The following is a 25,939-nucleotide window of genomic DNA, read 5'->3' as shown; positions in this document are numbered from 1 at the left end:
TTCGGATCGAGTTCTTATAAGGCAGAGTACCACTAGATATAATTAGTAGTATTTCGGGCCTATTAACTGGTTAATTAAGCCAGAAAAGGGGGAGGATATAAACTCGATAGTAATAGCAAGTCTTATATGGCTTAGCCCGCTCCGTAATAAAGTCAGAAGCAGGCCGGTTCTGCTTATAGGAAGTATAAAAGCGGGGAGGGTCCATAGTAATAAAGAGAAGAAGGAGAGAAAAGTAATATAAGGTCAGGAATTTTTTTTTGCGCTTTTTACGGGGCCCCTAGCTTAAGATATCCCCCCAAGCTTTAAAAAATCGCAATAAAAGCCCCTCGTATTCCAGAACCACTAAAATAGAAAGAAAGGTACCTGAGCTTCTTCTCTCTAATCCCTAGCTAAGCCCTAAGGATTTGGATGTAATCGCGTTCCGATATGCGATTCCCTAGAACAGGGAGATTCTGGTGTTCCTCACGTGACCCGTTTTTTTCTAGGAGCCCCGAGAGCCAACCGCTTAAGGGTGGTCCAAACGTAGCTCAATATAAAGAAGTAATTCGTAAAAATTATATCTTTCTAATTATTAAGTATCTAATATTCTCGCTCTAAGTACTAGGCTAATCTCTTTACTTTACTAAGGTTATTTAAGCCAGGCTTAACTATTAGTTTATACTAAGAATAGCTTATATAAGTAAGAACCTTCTATATAGTTCTGGATATAACCTTATAGCTTCTTTTTTATACTTTTTTTATAATTATAATATAAGAAAAGCCTCTTATAATAGCATTTTAAAGAATAATTATTAAAATATACTTAATTACCTTAGAGAAGATTACGGATTAACCAGATCTTGATATATTAAGTATATAAGAGATCTCTAAAGGCATATTCTTATTTTCTACCTATTTATGCTTTTTAGCTATAGCTATAAGTTAATAAAGAGCTATTTTAGGTACTCCTATAGCTTCTCTAATTTGTCCAAAAGACTTCTTGTCCTCAAGTATATAAATAGCCTTAATTCTAGTACTAGTAAAGTGCTCTTTGGGCCCAAGAGTAATAAGTATAAAATTAGTTAATAAAGCGGATAGAAGGGCTAGTATAGCTAAATTATTATCTGAATCGTCCGAATCTAATAGTAAATTATACTATATATCCTCTTTATTTTTGGCTTCGGTATATTCGTTATCTAATGAATCAGGAGGAGAGAAGAGCTCTGATTAGCTATCTAATAAGTTAGGGAAATCAAATAAACTTCCAAAAGTAGCCATAATAATAATTAAAGCAAAGCGAAAGATATAAAGTATTTTTCTAATTAATTAGAATTAGAATTCAGAATTAAGTATATATGGAGAGGTGTGTATTAGGGCTAATAACCTCCCCTTTACTCGCTACTAATTAGTAGACTCGCCTATATTTATAAGCGTTTGGGGGCGTTTAGTATCTGTCAAGCTGCATAAGCCCAAATTGAGCCTTCGGGGCACTTTTAGTAAGCTTATGGGGGCTTACAGGGGACTAGGACTAGCTACAGGGAGATTAAAGTAAGACCTTACAGGGCATTTAGTGGCCTTTATAAAATAATGCCCTGTATTCCCGATACTTTATGCCGTGATCTTCGTACTGGCAGGCACCAATAAGCGGCTTCCAGAATCTCTTGATTGCCGGCTTTTCGAAATGATCTTTCTGATAGAGTCCTTCTGGTACTGAGCGAAGTCGGAAAGTCGCAATTGGATGAAGAAAATTGTTAAAGGCATAATGCAGCCGACCCCAAAACACATGCGCCATATTCCATTATTTGCTTGTTGTAGTAAGCAACAATGACGATGACAGGAACGATCGAAGATGCCCAGAAACCAGAGACAATCGCGAGGTTGGTTGAAACTGCAACCAGGAATTCATGCTTCTATTGAAGAGTTACGTTTGCGTCTGCTGACTCGACCGCCCGTTATCGTCTCATTAGTTCCAACTTCTTTGACAGTTGCTCTTGAAATAAACATACCTGAACAGTGCAGACAGCATACTTGCCTCCTGGCCCTAGTCCAGCTACTCCTCTATTATGATCATTATCCAAAGCATTTTCGATGGAGTGCTGCGACAAGAAGCAGTGGCGAGGGTAATTCCCCATACCTTTAGGTTCTTTTCAATACCCATTCGTGCGGAAACTAACCAGAACCCAAAAAAGATTGTCCCAATAAAGCCAACCCTTCTGCCGTAACGAGTAATAAGGAATCCAAACAAGACCATTCGGATAACCTCGCCAATACGTATAGAATTAAATTATGTCTTTGCTATATAGTCAAGTGAGCAGGGTACCCATTGCCGTGTCGGAAGGTGGACTGAGATGGAAGCAGAGAAGTACGTGCGGCTTTGAATGCACGTTGTTCATCTAACTAACGACGTGAACATTGTAAAAGTCTGAGAAAAGCACAACACCTGGGACTAACACCGTCCAGAATCCAGCGCGTAGTGAATTTATGATTGACGACTCCGTCTCTTCTGAAGAAACTTGCTAGATGGACTTCACAGCTGAATTGTCGAAACCCACCTTCGATTCTTCCGTGGTAGACATGCTGGCGTGGGACTGTCCAGGCTGAGGTTGACCGCAGAACGTTTTGAAAACAACAAATAATAATAAACGTGATGGGTGAGCACCTTTAAATATCTAAATTTCTAAAGTGGAGAATTTCTTTTGCTACGTCCCATCTTGGCACATGGAATTCTAGAACCACTGGTCGCGGATTGTAACCTGCCTGATGCAAATCTCTCAAACACAAAGTTATAAGTTCGCCGAGAAAATCTTCGTAGGCGTGAAACAACAACCGAGCAAATGGGGTTGGAATTTGCAGCTTAACTCTGAGGTGTACAACTGGAAGTTAGCACCTTGCATCACGACTGCTAATGATTGGTCAGGGAAGCGGACCCCTGAATGGACAGGTCTCCACCCCAACGATATCAAAGGGTTGGCATCCCAAAGACTCCACCGTAGCGCTTTGGATACCTCCCTGTGCCTTATTTTTACGTCTATTTAGTAGCGTTATACTACGATATCGTGAAATATGGACAAGACCGAGCTTGGGCTCACTTTCGACTCAGGTTAAGCCTCCTCCACGCTCCTCCAACATCTCATACCTCTCCACCGCCCAATCAAAATCAGGACTCACCTTTCTTGTACGCCTCATACACTCTCGCAATATTCTGTGCAGGAACTGGTAATTCATCCGGCTGATCCCAGCCTCCTTTTATCTCTTCCACTGTCCCCTTCCTCATCAAACTACACGATCTTTGTGTCCTCCCTCCCTACATTCAAACTCCAGCTTGTCGATGTGTGATGAATTTATCCTTCCAAACCTTGGATCCGCCACTACATATTTGGCATCCCTGGGAAAGGAGGACCACCTCGGTAGTGGATCGATCCCGGAACTTCCAATGGATTGACTGTGCCTTGACGCAGAATTTGATCGGGTACGGTGCTTGGTGCATCTTTTGTGATCACCTTGTTATCTTTGGACGAATTGATGATGTCTTTTCCCCCGTTTCTGACAGCCAGGAGGCTGTCCCACGACTGGAATTCTCCGAGAACTGAACAGGGGCCAGAACCCAGTTGCCAAATTTGGTAAGAAGGGAAGAAATGGGAATACCTCTTGTGATAAACTCAAGACTATGCCCAAAATGCACACTAACCACATCCCTACCCACCCCTCTATCAAGAAAATACCCGACATTCTTCCTCTCACCCACATCCCCATTTCCTAAACTCGCCATAACGGTGGAACTCAAAACTTCCCAATCGTTCTTTCTTCGACCATTTCCTTCATTTTACGTACTGTACGATTGGGGAGAATGAGCGTTGAATTCCTACCATGGTTTTGACATTATATTTAGCAGCGAAGGAAGCCATTTTGTGCGCAACATAGAGGTTGCGATCGAGTAGCCATTCGACGAAGATGGCTTTTTCGGCGATGATGCTGGGCTTTACAGTGAGGAAGTGTTTGTCCACCATTAGACTGCAGACCACGAGGTCAACGTCTTGATCTGCGGCAAGGTCTATTTGAATGTTAGAAATTCTGATTAAGAAAGGAGATGAGGAGCGGCATTGAAAATCGGACGTTCAGGCTTGGAGTAAGCTTTCGTGGAACCAATCTGTCCGTACCGCTCGATCGCAGCTTTGGCATATCCGACGGAGGAATCTAGGAGCACGACTATCTTGAAGTCTGCAGACGACTTGGGGTATGGGAGGGGTGCTGAGAGCGTCCAGGATGTGCCTTCGTATTGTATTTGTCTGGGGGCGCGCCAGAGAGGCCAATAAGACCTACTCTTACAGGAGACAACAGTTGCTCGTCGTGAGTGTTTAGATACGTTGATCGGTTTGAAAAGAAACGGGTGGAAGAGTAGTGAGCTGCGAGGAAATTTTGAAGCGGTGTGAGAGGTTATAATGTTGCCGGGGGGGCGGCAGATTCTGCTTAGAAATGCAAGCTGACCCCTGTCGAATGCAATTTACCAAACTTGCGATAAAGAACCTAAGATTGTCCCCAACAAAGATTTAAAAACAAGATTGAGAGCCATTTGTAAAGTTGAGAAGATTTGAAAAGTTAAAAGTGACAAGTGTTGAAATCAGATATTGTTGGGTGAGCTTATAAATCGAAATCATAATCATGGCGATCGATAAGAGGAACGTATATACTGCGATGAGGAAATATGCACAAAGGGAAGATGCTGTACGCTGAATGAAATTTGTTCACGTAGATAAACCACTGAAGCCTCCCAACTTAAACTTATCCTCCACCGGCTTCACGCCAGCCTTCTGCATCTTCAAAGCAATATCATCAACATCTTTCCAAACCCTCAAAATGTTCCCACCTACCACCTTCGCCGCATCCTTATCGCTGACCCCACGTCTCAACATCTCTGCCACCAAGTCCGGGAACTTGGACACATCTTCTAGCCCCACAGGCGTATTCGGGATCCCGTCAAAATCACTGCCAAGCCCAGCATGGTCATACCCGATCAGCTCCCCAATATGCATGATATGGCTTACAACATGGCTTAGCGTGTTATTCCGAGGATAGAAATCGGGCATGCCGGTTCTGTTCTCAGGGTTGGCGATACATGATACAAAATCTGGAGCGAAGTTCACCATCACTACACCATTCTTCTTCTTCACTAACTTGAGGATGTCGTCCTGAACGTTCCTAGGGTGAGGGCAAATTGCATGCGCAGATGAATGACTGTAAATAATCGGAGCAGCGCTGCCTTCCCAATTGCCAGAGGCGCCGAGAACATCGCGCATCGTGGCTGGGCTAACGTGCGCCAGGTCGACGATCATGCCTAGGCGGTTCATCTCCTTGACTGCTTCTCGTCCCGCGGGTGAGACGCCGCCCCAGCGGGGCTTACCAACACCAGAAGTGCCGTCGGGAAGTTCAACGATGGCAGCGTCAGCGTATGGATTGTGGCAATTGTGGGTGAGCGTTGCATAGCGGACACCAAGTTTGTAGAGGAGTCGCAGGTTCGAGATGGAGTCCCCGATTTGGTGGAGGCCCTCGATGGCGATGGGGGAGACCATTTGGCCCTGATTGAAGTATGTGAGTGCTGTAGTGCTGTTTGGTGGTTCGGAGAAATGGGTTGGGTAGGCTTGTTGGAGGCGTGTGAGGAGGTCGATTTGAGTGAGTGTGAACTTGACGGCTATAGCTCGTCAGTACAATGAAAGATGAGGTCTTGATATAGGAATGAACGCATACGATCAGGATAACGTTCGTCCGGACATGGCGTAAATGCACTCCAGAATGCGCCTCCAACCATACCCTTCTTCAATCGGGGCAGGTCTACATGCTGAGCCAGCCCCCCATCCTCGAAGGGCTTTTTGAATTTGTCATCATATATCTGATTCTGAGTCAAAAAAGTGATCAAAATTGCAAGGTCATTATGGCCGTCTATATAATATTAGTGGTACGTATCTTTTCTTGGGGTTATGGACATACCGATGAGTGGGGTGTCGGTCAGGATCTTGTTTACTCTCTGCTCGACTGTCTGGGGACCCGGCTGCCATCCATCAAGAACATCGTCCGGAACGAATACAAACGCAAGTGTAAGGAAGAAACATAATCCGAGGAATAGAACCAGAATATCATTGAACGCAGTTCTCGCGTGCTCGTCATCGCCGGGTCCCCTGGCCTCGCCAAGTTCGGCTTCTGAGGCATTCACATTTTTGAAGCTTTGAGGTCGGGAGCCTTGAATCTCAGGGGCCTGTTTATCGTTGGGCAACAGAGGGTCCACCTCTGAATAGTAGGACATGATGAGGAATGTTCAAATATGATGCGGGTTCGACGTTCATCCGATGTTGGAATGCTGAAGTTGGAGGGCAGGTCAGGTGATATGGAGCAGGACCGCTAAGCCGCATTGGGGCAATCGCGCGTCACTCAAATCAGGTCGTCTCTGCTGGCATCAAGGAGAGAGACGAAATTACATCGCGAATGCCTTCATCGTCGCCCCTTTTCGGCCAGTGCAGCCAGCCGCCCTAACACGCATCGCAATCATCGCGAACGCATCATCCCAATATCTCATCCTTCTACCGAATTCCGTGCCGCTCTGACTAGACAGGGAACAGAGCTGAAAGACCCGAGGAAGCTCCTCCTGAATCACCATCCCACGCAGGATTCCAGTCACTCGTTAGATGCAACGACATCGCAGAGGCTCCGAACCCGTCTACATCGTCTACCACTCTGATACGATACCTATCATCCCACCCGCGCTCGACAATTCCCTCCTCGAGATGCCTTCCTTCGCGGATTCCTTCTGGTCAGGAGATTATGCCGGAGGTAAGAGATCAAGCTAGAGGAGTGGCGGAATGTGCTGACATCCCAATCCAGGGCTCGGCGTGCTCTTTGGCAAGCTCCAGCAAGGCGTACAAGAGAATCAGCAAATGCTCCAGGTTGCGCGGTTGCGAGCTGAGGCTGAAGACCTATATGGCATGAAACTTGCAGAAATAGGGCCCGCGACAGACAAGATAATCGGTGGCTTCTCTCGAGACGACGGAGCAAGTGTCCGAAAGGTGGGCGATACGGTTCTACGGTGAAGTGCGGCTGCTAACTGATTCTTAGGCATACGATGGAGTTCGAACCGAGATGGAGGAGGCAGCCAAGAACCATCGCAAGATCTCTCAAAGCATCCGGGACCTTGTCATAAATCCCTTCACAAGGTGGTGCGATGCACACGAGATGCGAGTTCAAAATTCCCAAGATGATCTCCAAGCACGGATAAAGCTGCACGACAAGCAGGCCGAGACAGTCAAGAAATTACGGAGCCACTACTTCACCAAGTGTCGGCTAGTTGAGGACATTGAGGAAGAAAATAAGATGGCTTTCCAGCCTGCGGAAAACAGCCCCAAGGCCAAAATCCCAGAGATTAAGGTGACAGACAGGGAGGCGGAGGAGGACGAGCCGGTGGAAATTGGCGACGAAGTCTACCAACCTGAGCAAGTCAAGAAGATCCTCGCCCATATCCTCACAACCATTCGACTGGGCGAGACGAAGGTTCCTATCCTCGGCACATATCAGAATACCTCAAGTGGCGCGGATATTGTGGAGTATTTTCAGAAGTACATGGGGGCTACGAGCGTCAGTCATGCCGAGCGGATTGGACAAGACCTCATCACAGCCGGATTTCTGCGGTTGATCGGAAATGTAGGAAGCATCTTTGCGAACAGTTCCAAGATGTTCTACCAGTGGAAACCAAAGGCCTTCCAATGGAGCGGAGTTCCTGAGAAGAAGCAACCGCTTGGCCGTACCTTTTCGATGGCATCCGATGCGGGCTCAGTTGAGTCGCCTGTAGCTGGAACCGTCTCTGAATTCTTGGCCGGATGGAATCCTATTAACACCCAAAACCCCAACGAGACTCCCGGCGACCGCCTTCGGAGGGAGGCTGCTGAAGCAGATGAGCGATACAAGGCTGGTGTCCGGAAGCTCGATCAGCTGCGGTGCCAACTCGAGGAGGCTATCATTGAACACTTAAGATACTTAGAGCGCTGTGAGCTTGACAGATTGAAGGCTATCAAGACCATTATTCTGGATTTCTCGGGGACAATTAGCAATGTCATCCCTAGTTTGCAGTCCACCGTTGACAAGATGATGCTCTATCAAGAAACCGTCCAGCCACTTGGTGATCTCCGATATTTCTTGGAGAGCTATCGCACTGGAGGATTCGCCCCCAAGGTTGTGATTTATGAGAACTACTACAACTCGGCCGATGAGCAGACTTTCGGTGTTGATTTGGAGGCTCGAGCCCGGGCTGATCGGAAACGAGTTCCTGCACTCATCACCACGATTCTCACCTTCCTCGACAATCGCTACCCGGACCTGGAAGGTGATGAAGCCAGGAGAAGTGTATGGCTTGTCGATGTTCCCTTGCACCAGACCCACAGACTTCGGGACATCCTCAATACTGGGAAAACCTTCAGCGTCGAATCCCTGGAGCCTTACGAGGTACCCATCATTGCAAGCGTTCTTAGACTGTATTTGCTAGAACTTCCTGGTACACTCCACGAGACACTGTTGACGACTTATGCTAACATGGCGCAGACTCACTTGTCTCATCTCACGTTTACGAGATTATGAAAACAATATACTCGACGCCAGCATCCGAGTCCACCGATTCGGCACGTATTTCTGTGTTGCAAAACACTCTCAGCCAGCTGCATCTTTCCAATATTGCGACACTCGATGCCCTTATGACCCATTTCACAAGACTAATTGAACTCACTTCGGCCGATGAAACCTACATTGCAGCTCTGGCAACAAGTCTAGCGCCCTGCATTCTACGACCAAAGGTTGACACGTCCATGACAATGGAGGAGCGATATTCGTACCGCCTGATACGCGACCTCTTCAACCATAAGGAAGCTATCTTCACCGAACTTAAGCGTGCCTCTTCCCTCTCCCATAGCGTCAGTGTCGACACCCGTCCCCGAGCCATAAGTACCGATGAGTCAAACCGCAAAGCCAACATGGAAGCCCGTGCCCGTGCCATTATTGCAAGCGGCTCTCGCAGTCGAGCCACCAGCCCAGGACCCTCCCCCCGTGGCCACCGCAGAGATCGCAGCTCAGGAGGCCCGGAAACCAGATTCCCAGTCCAAGTTTCCCCAACTGCGACGGCCGACCACATCAAACAACCTCGACTTTCCACCGCTGGCACGAGACAGAGCTTGGAGGTACCAAGTGACGCGGCGCCTTTCGCTGCTCCTGAACCAGCGAACGGCCAACCTCTTCAATCTATCACCAACGGCAGTGCCGAGCCACAAGCACCGATAACGAGCGCAACGTACGTCCCTGGCATGGGCGACGGAATGGACGATACCGGCGTTGAGAAGAGGAACAGTCTCGGCAGAACTCAGGCTAGATTCTCGGGTCGACGGCCGGCTCCAGGAGGATACAATCGCATTAGTGGAGCTGATCAGATGAACAGGGATAGTGGAGGGAGTTTGGGTGGCTATGAGGATGGGTCTGGTGGAGGGAGATATGGTGTTAGTTTGACGGATAAGCCGATGGATGATTGATTTATTGAGCTAATGCTTGATAATGAGGTGAGCTGGCGGAGCCGGTAATATATAGTGGATAATGGGAAATGTCTGTCTGTGTATGTATAATAATACTCGGCGAATGATGAGGGATGGTCGATATACCCTTACTTTTCTTTGCTGAACTCCGAGCTATCATGTAACAAGGATTGCGACTGCGCTTGCATTAAATGTCAAATGAGACCGAGACTATCTATGAGCCCCGCGCCACCTTTGATTCTTCCCCATTTCCTATGCGTACGAGTTTCCCACGACGTATATATGAGTCTTGTGGTGTGACACTAAACTTAAATACTATTTACAGTAGAATTAAGAGTGCCGTCGAAATAGTTTAGTATCTTGGCCAGTGTATCAAATGAGTAGAGTAGAGTAGTGGGTCCTACTCATACTCTACTTAGGGCCTGTTTTGCAACCCTTGAGTATTCGGATACTGTACTGCCGATATCGTAATACTAGTATTCAGATATTACAAAAATAAGTGTTTCGCATTTTTTTTGGATACTAGCGCTAGCATTTAGATACTAGTATCTGCCCCCATTAATCTCACTATTGAGGTCGTTCTGAAAATACTAAGCATTTGAATACTGGCTTTTGCTACCTTTATAGGCCTCTCTAGGGCATAAATTCTTTCTAAAGCTTTACATTTTGCAATTCTCGTAAAATAAACCTCGGATTAATTTATTTAGTAGTAAATAATATAAGATATAATTATAGAAAGTATTTGCTAATTATTAGGGAAGTAAAAGTGGGAGATTTGTGAGGTTGAAAATAGAGGCTCAAAACGCTAGCAGAAATAAAGCTGAAACCTTTATAATTATAATAATTATTCAGTATTTGTATCTTTGAGAAAAAGGTCTGAATTATACCAATACTAGTATTTAATATCGAGCATTGAACGCTAGAGTTTAATATCACCAATATCCGGTATTCAACTTATATAAGTTTATATAAAATAGGCCCTTAGCCAAAATATGAGTGCTATCAACTATAGAACTGGATCTCTCAAACCTCCTGCTAAACCAAAACATTTGTCTCAATTGAAAGAGTTTATAGCTCCTGGGGAAAAGATCTTCCAAGATAAAGACGTCAGCGATTACGACCGGCTCTTCGACGACAAGAAAGAGCTGGAACAAAGGCTGTTGTTGAAGAAACAAGAATTCAATGCGAAAGTGGAAGAGCTCTCTGCCCTTCGATCAGCCAAGGCGGAGGAGATCGGCTCGCTTCGATCGAGAACGGCAGAGACGATCTCAAATCTCAGGTCCGAGAACAAGGCGCTGTTTGAAGGGTTCGAGAAGAGGGTCATATTGTGGGATACGGGGAAGATTAAGCAAACGGATCTCGAGAACAAGCTAGTGAAGCTGTAGGAGAAACTGACACAAACGAAGAAAACAGTGGAACCTTCTAAAGCAACTGTTGAGAACTTACAGAAGTTTTTTGGGCATCAATAATGACATAGTAGAGAATGAGAATGCTCTGAGGGCCACAAACAAAAGCTGAGCTCGAGGGGTTAAACGGGCTCGTGTAGCATTGCCTAACTGAGCCGCCAGGAATAGTAGTTACCGCTGGAGTAGTCCAATCTGGGGACTGGCCAGAGGTGAAATAGAGTAATGGCAGCGCTCGGTAGAGGGAAGTCGAAGAGGCTATTTTGAAACGTAGATTCGAGACCTCATGGACCACGCCACGGGATGTTGTTTTGGCGTGACATGGGGAATGCAATTGCAGACACTTCTTGATTGTCCTTGGCATCGAAACTTTGTTGGCTTGCCATGGTTCCCATATGGGTCGACTGACTTGCAAGGAAATCTGACGCCGTTTGGCAATGTGGAAGAGACGATGGAGAGGGGTCAGAATTATCGCCAAATGGGAGGGTAATGCATAACCCAAAATAGTAAGAAACAACTTCCGTCTGGCAATATCATCAGATCATGATGGGATTCTGTGAGGATGGCGCAATTTAAGCTGCAAGCAAAGAACGATGTGCCACGAGTTTGGAAAAATGTTAATCTGTTTCGAGTAAAGAGTCGCTCACTTGTAGCCTCTAGTCCAATTTTCCCCACGATTACCTAGGATCGGCTTTCCTTCCCCATACAATCCCAATAACATGCCCATGCCGCTCCATGTGTCTTAATTTTGCGTTCCGAAACCTGGTACTTTGTATCCAAAATCCAACCGCGCTCACCATCTGCGTCCTCTGCCTGCTCTGCCTCCCAACCCCCTTCGAACCTCGTCAATCGCCAGGACAGTCCAAATCCACTTCAAGTGTTCCCAAGCCTCCAACTTATATCTCAACGGCGTACAAGCCCACCCAATACCCCACAGCCCTGCGATAAGTCCGCTTGCGACGAATCGTCTCCAAACCTCGTGTTGTCCCAGGTTGACGGCAACAATCAATACTGCCTCCAAGCCCGCAACTTTCCAGTACATGGCATGTTGATATACCGCCACAAAGTCCGCGATCTGAATGGTGAGTGTGCCGATCACGCCCGCGATCCGCCACTGGAAGAACAGTGCGCCGAGAAGCAGCGGCCATGCGAGGAATCGGTCGAGGACATCAGGGCCATCGCTGGGGAGGAGCCAGCCGAAGGGAGCGAAAGGGTAGGCAACGGTGAGGAGGCCGGCCATCAGGGCGACAGAAGAGATGCGGCGCGAGCCCATCTCGGTGCGTGAGGGGAGAGCTCCCCATGCTCGCGCTTCGTTGGTGTTGGCTTGCTTGACCATTTTGCTGTCGACGACGTTTAGATTGATGATCAAAGCGGTTTGGGGGTGTAAGTTGGTCGAGCACTATAACAGTAGATGTCACCTTCAACGACTGTCGTTGACTGGAGACATGACGCGTGAAGGGGCCGCTGCCTATTTGGACCTTTCCCATTGTGTTGGCGGAGATGGTAAGAGGCACAGCAAAGCGGCGCGGAGCTCTGCCTCAGCCGGCAAGTCTCTGTGAGGCTCGGGAGCCTATCGAATCTCATATTTCAGGGGTAGCTCAGGGGCAAGCAAGCGGGAGGCGAACCAGAGCCAGCTCGACCCAGCTGCTGTTCCAGGCTCCCGGCCCACTAACTAGGGATGGACAATTAAATTTAATTGCTACCCCATTAAGAAATAATTAAATTTAATGCTCTTTTGACCATTAAGCATTAAATTAAGTGGGTCTATAGTAGATTTTGAATCCGTCCAATCAGAGGACTAGAATCTAGTATACGTAACATCCACTTCTTACTAATTTTAGAACCATCCTTCCTTTATATTAGTAAAAACACTACCAAAATCATTACCATTAATATTACTATGCCTCCTTTAACTAATACTTATGGCCTTTACGGCAATAAGCTTCTTGCCGCCTAGTTTACCTTTATTTATCCTATACCCAATTGTGGATTCGTTGGCAAGAAGGCCCAGTACAAGCACTATTCTGCTCTACCAAAATCATAGAATACTACCATTAATCAAGCCCCTTACTTGAAGATATGTAAAGGTTGGGAGTAATATCAAAAGGATTATAAGATTGATTTGATAGTACAGAAGAAGAAACAGTCACCTGTATCCAATTTCTTTGCGATTAAAGACTCTATAGCAGAGGAATTATTTGCACTCGCTATCTATGCTTCTACCTGCAGTTTCTCCCAATTTAATACTTCTGAATAGAGAGCCTTCTATACGAAATTAGGCTTTAAAGCCCCGAATTATAAGACACTTGCCGGTATACTTCTTGATTCCTACTATAATAAAATCAAAGCAAAGGTATAACGGATAGCAAATGCGGTATCCCATATTTAAATTATTACTAATGACTTATTAAATATTAGTAAAGTATATATTGAAAATATATCATTTCTGGTAGATAGTATATTATATTATTAGAATTCGATTGGAATTAGGGCAACTAAGATAGAAGCAGACTGGATAGTCAAGAATGTAATCAAAAGTATAAAGGAGATTATATAAGGTACCTTGAATTATTAGACTGCTTTCTCCTCTAATACTTGTAATATATAAAGAAGAGTATAGGCAGATCTTATTAAAGATCCGGACGCTTCTTATATTCTTTTAGTACTATGCAATTCTTATAGAATTTAACTGATTTTTAAAGACCTTCTCTTTCCAGGTAAAGATCTATTCTAGAACCAAATCATTACTATAATAGGTATCTTTTTCAAGGACTTCTCTAATAAAATTATCTCTGTATTTTCGAAATCGGATAAGTAATTAGTATATTTATAAGAAGCTATAAAGAAATACAGAGGAATTATTACCTTAATTACTATTATTCTAACTCGCTGGGATATATAAGTATATTAAATCGCCTTTATTAATAGATTATCCGAAGCTTTAAAAGTATATACCGAACTCCCAGATAATAATCCTCGAGAACCTATTATAATTAAAAGTATCCTCTGCTATAATAATAATAATTAGTAAAAGAATAAGGCCCTGAAATAGCTTCTTGAACCTATTTATACCTACTAAAAGATATCCGAATTAAACTACTTAATACTCGGAAAGATATATCCTTAATAGATAGTAATTAATATCTATTTTCATATATATAAGATATAAGAGAGCGGGCTATAATAAGAGGAAGTCAAGAATTACTATATATAAGTAAATAAAGGTAAATAGAATATGCGAATAGAAATATAGCTTTAATCTATTTACTTAATAATATATATACTTCTTCTAAAGAATTATAGTATTATTCTTATAGATATATTTTCTATATAAGTAAATAGCTTTATAATTAAAAGGTTTGGAATTAAGGGCTTTTACGAGTTCTTCTAATATAAGAAGAAATAGGGGAATTTTTATGCTTTAAATCCTTATTAGATATATTTTAATAGTTAAGTAGTATCTTTTTGGGAAATATTAATAAGTAATTAATAGCCTTATAGTATTAATTATTAACTAATTATAATAGGTAATTAAATCTCTAGAACTATCTAAACTAGCCCTTAATCTCCTATATATAACTACTAATTCTATAGCTTCCGAATGTACTTTTTCTACTATAAACTTCCTATAATCGAAGATGCAAAATCGAATATTAATTAAGACTATAAATAAGCTCTATTTTATATATATTAATTATAGATTAATATATATAGTAATAAAGGAAACGAATAGAGAAGCGGAGCTATTAAAAGAACTAATAGCAGATTTATTATTAAATCAAGAGAATAATTTAGTAATTACTAAAGCTATTAATAATAATAACGAGGAGGAGAACTGGGAAGATCTTAGTGCCTTTATTAACAAGATACTAGTATTAGATATTACTATAGGTAGAGAGGAATAAAAATATAACTTCGTTCTTAATATTATGCCACGTAATTAATATTTTTATTAAAAATCATAAATTACGCATAAAATTATATATTTAATAATGGCTTGGCCATTAATAAATAATAATAATTTGACTATTAATTATAATTTAATTAATTAAATTTTTGCCATCCCTACCACTAACCGCTCGAACTTCCCTCCTTCAATTCCTTCAGGATGCGCAAATCCTTCTGAAAGCTTGGATGGATCTGAGAACCGGGGTCCGTTAGCGCGTTCTGCGAAGTTGCAGTGCTGCGATGCAGTTGTTAGCGTTGCTTTACAGATTCATTGCCGCTTCGAGCCTTGGACTGCGATCCACTGAGCACAACCAGGGTTCAGTAGGGAGGGTTTCTAAATTTAGCACTCATCAGCCCCGATCACGACTTCATAACTCCGATGAAATGCTGCTATGCTAGATTCATCAATTAACGGCACTTGGTTGACAAAACCGGCTCGACAGTTCTAAATTCCGTGAAGTAGCACAGTTTAAATCCCAGTCGGTTTTGCTGGGGAACGCACTCTGCACGGGATCAGAGGAAATTTGAGTGCTTTCTGCGCAGGCAGGACAAGACCAGGAATTGTTGGTTTCAGCGCCGTGATGTTGGTTTTACATTTTCTAATGAACTTGTGTTTTATTCCCGGTAGTGTGGTTTGAAATTACGCGCAAAGTGAGTACTTTTGAGAGCGTACTCCTATGGAAGGAGATGCAGGGCAGGACTTATCGGGTGCAGGTTATAGCCGTCAGACCTTCGAACCTCCTAAATCCTAGGTATTTTTCCATGATGGAGACAAGGCCAGCGCCTCAGGGGTCGTGCAGTCTCGTTAGTATCCATTTATTCGCCGCCGAGAGCTTTGGTGAGATCTACGAATGAGGCAATTTTTATTAATACTAGATTAATTGGATTATATAACTTCCTTATAATAAAGCTCTCTTATCTCTTATAAGCTTTCTAACCCTTCTACTTATAAAGCTCTCTCACTCTTTATAAACTGCCATACTCCTTAATTATACTTATAAAGCTCCCTCTTCTCTTTATAAGCCCTCCCAAAGCTCACTTTTACTTGCAAAGCTATTTACCTCTCTTTATAGGCCATTCTAAGCCTCACGCTTACCCGTAAAGCTCTTTACTTCTCTTTACAAACTGCCAGAGCCTTTAATTATACCTATAAAGCTCTCTTTTCCCTTTTATAAGCTCTTATAAGCTCTCTCTCTTACTTATAAAACCTTCTCCTTAAGTATAGCCACATTATACTCGCAAGCTCGCACTAATATAATATATAATAAAGTATGGCAGGCCGTACTCTTTACAAATCATATTATTTTAGCGGTTTTAAGATTTAGGTTATATAGTAAAGGCTATAGCCTTTTATATATAACTTGCGGAAATCATATAAGAAAGCTAGTTTTTTTATAGTCCTAGAAAATAATCTCTTATAAGTATTTAATTAATTAAGCTTTTATATACTATATACTATTTATACTTTATTATTTATACTTTTGATTTATTATTTTACTATTAAGTTATATTTTATATTCTAATATACTTTATATGAGTTCATATCTTATTATAGTTTCTTTCTTATATATTTTATAATAAGTAATATAAGAAGAATAAAAACTTTATAATTAAGGTAATACTTTTATAAAGTTCTAAGAGATATTTATAAGGCGAATTATTAGCTTAGTAAGTTAGGAAAGAAAAAGGGCTATTATAATATTTTAAGCCTAAAGCCAAAATATTAAAGATATATAAGTATTAATCTTAATATCTTATATTAATTTCTAATATATCTAGTAACTTAAATACGAGTTAGCTATAAAATATAATTACTAGTATAATATATAGGAATAGTAAAAATAGAGGCTAATTATAAAAAGAAAAGAAATAAAGGAAATAAAATAGGAAATATTATACTAAAATAGTATAAGTTAGACTTTAGTTAGAAATAGACTTTAGTATTCGGAAATAAAGTTATATTATTAATTTATATATTATTTTTAGTTATAATAAAGACCAGAATAGAAATAATATTAGTTTTAATAGAAAAGCTTATTTCTAAATCCGGAAAAAATACTTAAAAAAGAAAATATCTTTAATTTTAAATATAATAATAAATAGGAATCAGAAATAAAAATCGAAAAGAAATTAGAAATAAGAAATTATATAAATAAGCTAGAGAAGTTTCTAGAAAAAGAAATAGATATTAAATAAAGAAATAAAAGAAAATTTAGAAAAGTCAGAAAAATTAGTAAAATTATATTTATTATTTTTATTATTATTTTTAATAGTATTATTAGATATATTTATTTAGTAAAATTAAAGGAAAATATTATAGGTATTAAGCTAAAGAAATAAGAAAAAGAATATAAGTAATAGAAATAAGACTAGAAAAGCTATTACCTTATTATTACTAATACTAAAACTCGAACTTTAATTATATTTATTATTATTAACTAGTTTTTTTCTAATTCCGGGTTTTAAACTAAAAGATATATTTAAATAAGAAGTTAGTTTTTTAAGAACTTTATTAATAAAAGTTTTAGATATAGAAACTTTATAATTAATTATAGAGGAAATTATTAAGATTAATATAGCTAAAAATAAATATATACTAATACCGGATTTAAATCTATTATTTATAGAAGTTTCTAAAGTATTATAGTTTTAGGGAAATAATATCTCTCTATTTTTAAAATAATATATAAATATATATAAGAACTATTATATTTCTAATAATACTAAAAGAAAAAGAATTATCTATTATATGTCTCTTATTTATAAGAATTAGATTAAGGCTATACTAAAGTATTATATTAATAATTTAGGAGATTATTAAGAAACTAAGTTTTTTAAAGCCTTATTAAAGAAATTCCGAGAATATAACTAGGAAATACTTAAAATTAGCTATAATTTTCTTAATTAGATTATTATATAAGCCTAGAATAAAGAAATCCTTTCTAAGTTTTATATTAATATATTTAATAAAATATTAAAAAGGTTACTAAAACAGAAAAAGATAAATGAAATTATTTAGTATTAAGAATTTATAAAAGAATTATATTTTTAAGAATATAAATTTCGAGTTTATAAATATTTTTATTTATAAATATAGTAAGATATATAAGAAAATAATAATATTTTATTAATATAAAAAAAAGAAATACTATTTTAATATTACTAATAACCCAGATATATCTAGATTTAGATAAGAGTATTTAAATATAGTAATTTATAATATAGTTTCTAAACTAGAAAATAATTATTTTTTACTAGTTTCTTCTATTATATTTCCTAAAGCTATTATAGATATAAATAAAAAGAGAACTTAGTTTATAGCTAATTATATAAAACTTACTAAAAGTAATAAACCTAAGAGAAATAATATTAACTAGCTAGTAAGAAGTCTAGAAAAACTATTTATTATTACTATAATTTAAAAGAACTTATAGAAATAACTTAATATAGCTATTATTATAATTCGAGAGAATATTTATAGCCTATTTATATAATCTAGCTATTATAGCAAGTATAATAGTATTAATAATCTAGTAAATATAATTCGGGTTTTCGGAAAAAATATACTAGAAGTTATAATAGAAAATATAGAGAATACTATAATAGTTATAGTAATTAAGCTAGATTAGATAAAGAATCTAAATAATTATATTCTAGAAGAAGTTAGTTTTAAATATAATTAGAAAATATTATTTAAGTTAATATAATCTATAATATAAATCTAGAATTAAGAAAACGAATTTATTATAGGTATTATAATAGAAATAAAAATAATAATATTAATCTAGAATATATTTATATTTCTTAGTTCTATTATTTACTAATTTAATAAAAAATAATATAAAGAACTATTTAAGCCTAAATAAGAAAGTATTTTCTTTTTTCTTACTAATAAGTACTAGTAATTTAACTAAATGATTTCTTAAGTTTAAAAAGAAAAATTTAATTATAATTTAAATACTTGACTTAAAAATATCTAGAAATTAATAGAGAATACCTAGTTTATTAAATAAGAAAGGAAAAAGGAAACTAGTTAACCGGGATTTATATATAAAAGTAAGTAAATTATATCTAGAAAATCTAAATAGCTATTTTACCTTAAAGGAAATTATATTAGAATTACTAATATTTTAGATTCTGGAATTAATTAATAATATTAAGATTTGGCTATAAATAGTATTTCTATTAATATTATAACGGGTTTCTTATTAAGAAAAAAAAATAGAAATAGCTAAAAAGGTTTTCCGAAAACAAGCTAGAATAAAAGAAAAGCTATCTTATATAAGAGGCTAGAAGAATACTATTTTAAGAAGTAATAAATAAGTAAATAGTCTAATTAAGGATATTAATATTAATATTTCCAGAAATAAATAAAATGAATTAGAAATCTAATATATTTTTAATTATAATAAATATAGGATTCCGGAAATTAATAATATTCTAATAAGATTACTAAAAAAAGTAACTATTTTATTTCTAAAAATTTGAAAAGAAATAAGAATACTTATTAATACCTTAAAAATACTAGATCTAGTTATTATATTTTAGAACTAATAAATTAAGAATAATACTTTTTATTTTACTATCTTATAAATAGGAAATACTATTATATTAAATATAGTTAGATATACTAGAAGATTTATAGAACTAGTAATTACGGCTTATATAATAAATAAAATATTTAAGAAATTAGAAATACTAGCTTAAGTACCTAATACTAATAGTATTATTTAATTTAAAGATAATAGTATTAATATTCGAATATTACTAGCTTATAAATATATTATATAATTTTTATATTTTTAATTAATATTTTAAGGACCTTAAGGAAATATTAAATATAAAGAAATAATTAATACTAGAACTAAAATTAATATTTTTTCCGAAAAGATCTTTAAAAATATTAGTAAAATAATATATAATATTATAGATTATTAAATATTTATTATTACTAAAACAGAATTTGGATTTATAAAAATAGTAAAGTTTAAAGCTAAGATTATTATTAGAATAGCTATACTACAAATTTCCTGGTTATATAACTAGTTATATAATCTCGCATTATAGGTATAACTCGACCGGTAAACTAGTTCCTATTAGGCTTAGCAGATTTAGAGATTATATATTAATACTATAATACTATAATTCTTACTTCTAAATAATAATAACTTTACTAACTTATATAAATAGTATTCTATAACTATATAATAGTATTATATATTACTAGTATACTAATAATTATAAATAAAATAAAATATAAAAATGTATTTTTCCTAGTTAAAAAAGCTCTAAAGATTTTACTTAATTAATTATTCTTAATAAAAATAAAAATAAAAATTATATATAAAAGTAATAATTTATAAGATAAAAGATTTACTAAATCTAAAAATAATTAGAATATCTATATTATTATAATTATTCTATTTTTAAAAAATACCGGAAAATAGAAGAAAGTAATAGCTTAAGAATATTAAGCTTCTAGAATTAAGGAATTAAGTAATACGAAATAGGAAATAAAAAATAAAAAGGAAAAATAGAGCTTAGTATTATAACTAGTAATAATATTAGAAGAAATAGGAAAATACCGGGATTTCTTATAGATTTTTTTATTTTGGGTTTAGAAATTCAGGAAATTAATAATATTTTTAGGGAAACTAAAATAAAAAAGGCTCTAATTAGAATATTATTAAAAATAGTTCCGGATTTAATAGAAAAAGAAGTAAAAAGAATATTAAGTAAAGATATTTCTAAAAAAGAAATAAAATAATATATTTTTAAAACTAAGAAATATAAAACTTAAAACTAGAAAAAAATTCCGAAATATATAAGAGCTTAAAAAAGACATATTAAAATACTAGATAAAAAGGCACTCTTTATATCTAACTAGAAAGAAGCTAAATAAGAAAGTTATAAATTCTAGAAATTAAATAAAAAGAGTACTAGAGAAAATAGCTATAGCTTTTAAAGAAAAAGATAATAGCTATAGCCTATTTCTAGTTATAAAAATATATAAAATAAAGAATAAGAAGATTTAATAAGTAAATACTAATAATAAAACCGGAAAAGGCCTAGATAAATATCTAGACTAGTTTAAAAAATCTAAAACTAAAAAATACTTATATAAATATACTAGGAAATATAAGAATTATTTTTTACTAAAAATATTAATTATTCCGAGAGATTTATAACTTATTTCGAAATATCTTAAATAATTAGATATTAGTAACTAGCTCTAGAAAAAGAAACTAGCTATATTTTAAGAATTAATAATTAATTAAAAAGATATAATTATATTTCATTAGAAAGAAGTAAAAAAAGTTTATATAAATATTAGCCTATTTATTCTAATTAAAACTATTAAATATAAGGCCTAGTAAGAGAAGAATTTCCTATATTTTAAAGCTTTAGTACTACTAATAATAAAAATACTATTAGAATATCTAAATTATAAAGTTTTTAAAAAATATAATAGATTTTACTAGAATTTATAATTCTTAATTATAAAAAAAATTATTAGAACTTATAGACTAATTAATACTACTATAAAAATAAATTTAGTAACTTTATAAAATACTAATTTATTTCTATTTATTAATGAGATCTTAAAAGAATTTATTAGATATATTTATATTTCTTTAATTAATTTCTTTTCTGAATATAATTAACTTATATTAGACGTTTATAATAAAGATTTAATTATATTTATTATACTTCTAGAATTATTAAAAATAACTATATTACTTTAGAGAGCTACTAATTCTATTATATAATTTATATAAGTTATTATAATTATTTTAGAGAATTTATTTCCTAAACTTACTATATTATTTATTAATAATATTAGAGTTAAGAAACCTTATATAAAGTATAATAAATAGCTTATTTTATTCGGAATTCGGTATTTTATATTCGAATATTTTTAAAACCTAGATATAATTTTAAATAAAATTAAATAAACTAAAGCTAGTATTAGAGAAAAATTATAATTCTATTATAATAATATAATTATTATTAGCTTTATTTATAAAATATTTAGAAGAAGTCTTTTAAACTCAGGAATTACTAAGATCTTAAAATAGAAATATTATAATAGTATAACTAAAGGCAAGATATTTATTAGAATTATTATTTATTATTATTACTAAACCTATTTACTATTTAATAAAAAAAGATATAATATAAAACTAAAGTAATAAATAAGTATAAGCTATATAAATTCTTTAAGAAAAGCTTATTATTATTCTAATACTTTATAAGTTATACTATAATCTATTAGAAAATTAGGAAATAATTATATTAATAATAAATACTAGCCTAGATAAATAGGGCAGAACTTTTAATTAATATAATAATAAAGAGAAAAAGAAAGTTATATAATATAAGTCTAAAATCTGAAATAATACTAAATAGAAATATAATATTACTAAAAAAGAATACTAAGGGCTAGTAAAGTATTTATAAAAGATATAATTCTAATTATATAGAATTTGTTTTATTTTTAAACTAGATACTAATATACTTATTATATAGCTAAGTAAAGCGGCTATAGATCTTTCTAGAGCTCTGGTTATTTACTAGCTAGTATGAATTTAACTATTTGATTTTAAAGTTAAATATATTAAAGAAACTAAATATATTATTACTAATAGATTATTAAAATATTTATAATAAGAAGGTAATACTAAAAATAATAAGAATATTAATAAATAATTAGTAATAGAGCTTAATATTATTAGAATAATACCTATTAGATAAAAAGTTTAGTTAAAGAAAGTAGTTCCGGTTTAGTTATATAATATTATTTTAAGAAATCCGATTTCTAAATCTTTTATTAAATATTTAGATAATAATATCTAGTTACTAGAGATTAATAATTAAAGCCTTATTATATCTAGAAGCGAATTAGTAATATTAAAAAATAATAAAATCCGGAAGTTATATAATAAAAACCGCGGTCTTTTATATATAATTTTTAGTAAAATACTAACTAATAATACTAATTCCTATATCTTATTTAATAATCTAATTATTTTATTAAATTCCTTATATAATAGCTATTTCGAATAATACTAGAATATTATATAATATTTTTTAATATTTTTTAAACTAAAAGAAATATCTAGAACCGAGTTTTAAAAGTTAAGTAAAGAAGTTTTAAATTATAATATAAGAGATTAATTACTATAAAGAGTTATATCTAAAATATATTTGCCTTAACTTATTATTAATAATTAAGAATAAAGGGAAATTATTATTAAAAAGCTATATAATAAAATTAGATATACTAGAAAAGAAAATACTTTTTATTTAGTAGCTAGTTATTATTACTAGAAAGATTATTATAATTATATATAGAAATATATTAATACTTATAAAGTTTATTAATATAAAAGTAAAAAAAGATAAAAAGAAGTTTTATATCTAATAAAAGTTATATTTTTATATTTTTATTTTGGGATTAATATAATTAGATTACTAGACTATAAAAAATATAACTTATTAGTTATTACTAGAAATAACTTCTTAGAATAAGTTAAAGCTAGGCCTTTAAAGAACCTAACTAGTAAAAAGATTACTAAGTTTATTTAGGAAGAAATTATTTATAAATATAGTTTATTTAGATAGCTTAAGATAAATAGTAGATTAGAATTTAAAGAAGTAATAATTTAGGAACTTAATAAGCTAGGAATTAATAGAATTATTATTTTAATTTATAATTTTAATTTATAATTTTAAAAGAAATAGTATAATTAAAAAAGGGTATTAATTAATTATTTAAGTATTTATTATATTTATAATAAGTAAAAAGAAGCCTTAAATAGATTTACTATTATATATTCTATTTATTAACCAAGTTATTATATATAAACTAACTAGATTTATTCTTTTTTATATAATTTATAATAGAGAAGCTATATTACTTATAGAAATATATTTTCTAATTTAGAGAATACTTAAATAAAATTTTATAATAGAGAAATATTTCTAGAAATATATATAAAGCAAATATAAATAAGAAATAAAGATATTAAAGAAGCTAGAATAAAGAAAAATAAAATATATTAAGAGAAAAAGAAATAATTTAATATTATTTATTAGATTTATTTAAAGTCTATTTCTAAAAAGAATCTAATTCTTATATATAATATTAAATTAATAAATTAAAATAAGTTAAGAAATATAAAGCTATTATACTATTAGCTTGGCCCGTATAAAGTAAAATATATGAATTAATTAAAAGAATATTATATATTAGAAGAACTTAATAATATTATATTTTAAAAAATATATATCGGTAATTAACTTAAGTAATTTATTAAAAGAAATGAATTCTAGTACTTTTCTAAAAATAAAATTAATAATAAATATATATTTATAAACGAGTATTTTAAGACAAATATAAAACTAGAAAAGAAAATAATTATAAAGTATTATAAGTAAAATAGTATTTAGGAGATCGAGAAAGCTATTAATATTATTATATATATTTTAGAGTTATTAGAATTAGAAAGAGTAAAGTATATCTCTTTTATAGAGAACTAGAAAGAAGTATCTAATAATAGGAGCTTTTCTTAATCTGAAATAAAGCTTATTATTTTTAATTCTTTATATATTTTTAAATTTTTTTTTCTAATTATTATTTATAACTTTTAGAAAATATTATTATTAGATTATTATTCTGGAAATTAGACGAGCTTTACTATTATTTATTTCTTATTATTATCTAATTATTACTATTAAATAATATTCTTAATATATGAAATTCTATTATTAGATCTCAGGAATTAAATATAAAGTATTTCTTTTAATATAAAAATAAATAGAAAGTTAAGAGATTATTTTATAAACTTTTAATTCCGAACTATAGTAATAAATAATAATTATATTTAGAAATAAAAAAAAAAGAAATAAAAAAGAAGGCCTTTTATATATATTTTACTAAACTAGAAATCTTTTAAAAGCTTTACTTGTCTTTTTAACTAGCTATTCTTATAGTTTATACTAGTTTAAAGCTTAATTATAATATTTATAAATCTCGATTTTAATTTAAACTATTATTATAAATTTCTTTATAATATCTAAATAAACTTCCTAATTAGAAGTTATATATAAATAAAATAGCCGAACTAGAAGTCTTATAAAAAGAAAGAGAAATCTTATTAAACCTAATAATTATTTCCGAAAATACTTAATAATATATAATTCTGGGAATTTCTTAAATATTAGATAACTAGATTTACTTATTTAAAGCCCATTTTATATCTAGTTTATTTTTTATTAAGGGACCTTTTTTTATTTTTATATTTATTATTATAATTCCCAGATATCCGGTATCTGAAATATCTTACTAGATACTAGATACCTTCTAGATATATATAATACAGCTGCTTTACTAGAGAAATATACTTGAAATATACTAGAAATATTTAGAAGGCTAAGCCTCTTCGGGACTAGTATACTATAGGATATATATACTTTCTTATAGCCTCTTATATTCTAGTTTTCCTTTCCTTAGCTTTAAATTATTTTTATAAGGGACTTTTTACCTTGCTTTCTAAATCCTAAATATTATACCCATAATAGTATTTAAAGCTTACTTCTTTTAATCCTATAGAGAATTTCAAATAAACTAATTTAGAACTATTAGTAATATAGGTACTATTAAGATAATAGAACCTCAGAAATACAAGTAATAAACTCTAGAATAATAAAAGCAAAAAGCTTTAGAATCCTTAGAGAAATTAGGTATTTATATCTTTATAAATATATATTAGTAATATATTAGAAACTTTCTCAAAAACCCGAAAATTAAAGAACCTTAAATAAAAGCTACTCTTTAATTAAGTTCTAGAATAATAGGTACCTATAGGCTAGTAACCTAACTACTACCCTCAAACCTTATCCTATAACCTTATAGGCCTTATATATATACTAGTAATAAGACTACTAGGGAAGATATAATAAAGAAAAAGTATAATAGATTAATTTCCCAGAATACTATATAACTAGGAATTATATTAACTTCTACTAAGGCTTCTAGTAAAGCTCTTACTAGTT

At 33.7% G+C, this 25,939-nt stretch overlaps 4 protein-coding genes across 4 annotated transcripts; 2 read left to right on the top strand and 2 right to left on the bottom strand.

Annotated features, from left to right (window-relative positions):
* Positions 1 to 4,721: 4,721 nt before the first annotated feature.
* K444DRAFT_635464 (membrane dipeptidase-like protein) lies at positions 4,722 to 6,274 on the bottom strand (the record flags this gene model as incomplete). Its single annotated transcript, XM_024883868.1, has 3 exons — positions 4,722 to 5,665; positions 5,722 to 5,913; positions 5,962 to 6,274. 3 exons carry the CDS (start codon positions 6,272 to 6,274, stop codon positions 4,722 to 4,724), a joined length of 1,449 nt encoding a protein of 482 aa, XP_024730341.1.
* Positions 6,275 to 6,752: 478 nt separating this feature from the next.
* K444DRAFT_541637 (rho-GTPase-activating protein-like protein) lies at positions 6,753 to 9,530 on the top strand (the record flags this gene model as incomplete). Its single annotated transcript, XM_024875810.1, has 4 exons — positions 6,753 to 6,798; positions 6,850 to 7,031; positions 7,081 to 8,509; positions 8,557 to 9,530. 4 exons carry the CDS (start codon positions 6,753 to 6,755, stop codon positions 9,528 to 9,530), a joined length of 2,631 nt encoding a protein of 876 aa, XP_024730340.1.
* A 992-nt stretch (positions 9,531 to 10,522) lies between these two features.
* K444DRAFT_635462 (uncharacterized protein) lies at positions 10,523 to 10,915 on the top strand (the record flags this gene model as incomplete). The annotated part of the gene is made up of 1 exon (XM_024883867.1): positions 10,523 to 10,915. One exon carries the CDS (start codon positions 10,523 to 10,525, stop codon positions 10,913 to 10,915), a length of 393 nt encoding a protein of 130 aa, XP_024730339.1.
* A 544-nt stretch (positions 10,916 to 11,459) lies between these two features.
* K444DRAFT_619203 (uncharacterized protein) lies at positions 11,460 to 12,430 on the bottom strand. Its single transcript, XM_024881472.1, has one exon. It carries the CDS (start codon positions 12,267 to 12,269, stop codon positions 11,727 to 11,729), a length of 543 nt encoding a protein of 180 aa, XP_024730338.1. The 5' UTR covers positions 12,270 to 12,430; the 3' UTR covers positions 11,460 to 11,726.
* Positions 12,431 to 25,939: the final 13,509 nt, after the last annotated feature.

Source organism: Hyaloscypha bicolor (genome assembly GCF_002865645.1).
Source record: "Hyaloscypha bicolor E unplaced genomic scaffold K444scaffold_153, whole genome shotgun sequence".
In the NCBI taxonomy this organism is placed as follows: domain Eukaryota; kingdom Fungi; phylum Ascomycota; class Leotiomycetes; order Helotiales; family Hyaloscyphaceae; genus Hyaloscypha; species Hyaloscypha bicolor.
Note: the sequence above shows the minus strand (reverse complement) of the source record. Positions and strands in the feature narration are given on the sequence as shown.

What these genes read in the sequence shown, in the direction of transcription:
- K444DRAFT_619203 (XM_024881472.1), bottom strand. Translation starts at nt 12,269, where the DNA reads ATGGTCAAGCAAGCCAACACCAACGAAGCGCGAGCATGGGGAGCTCTC.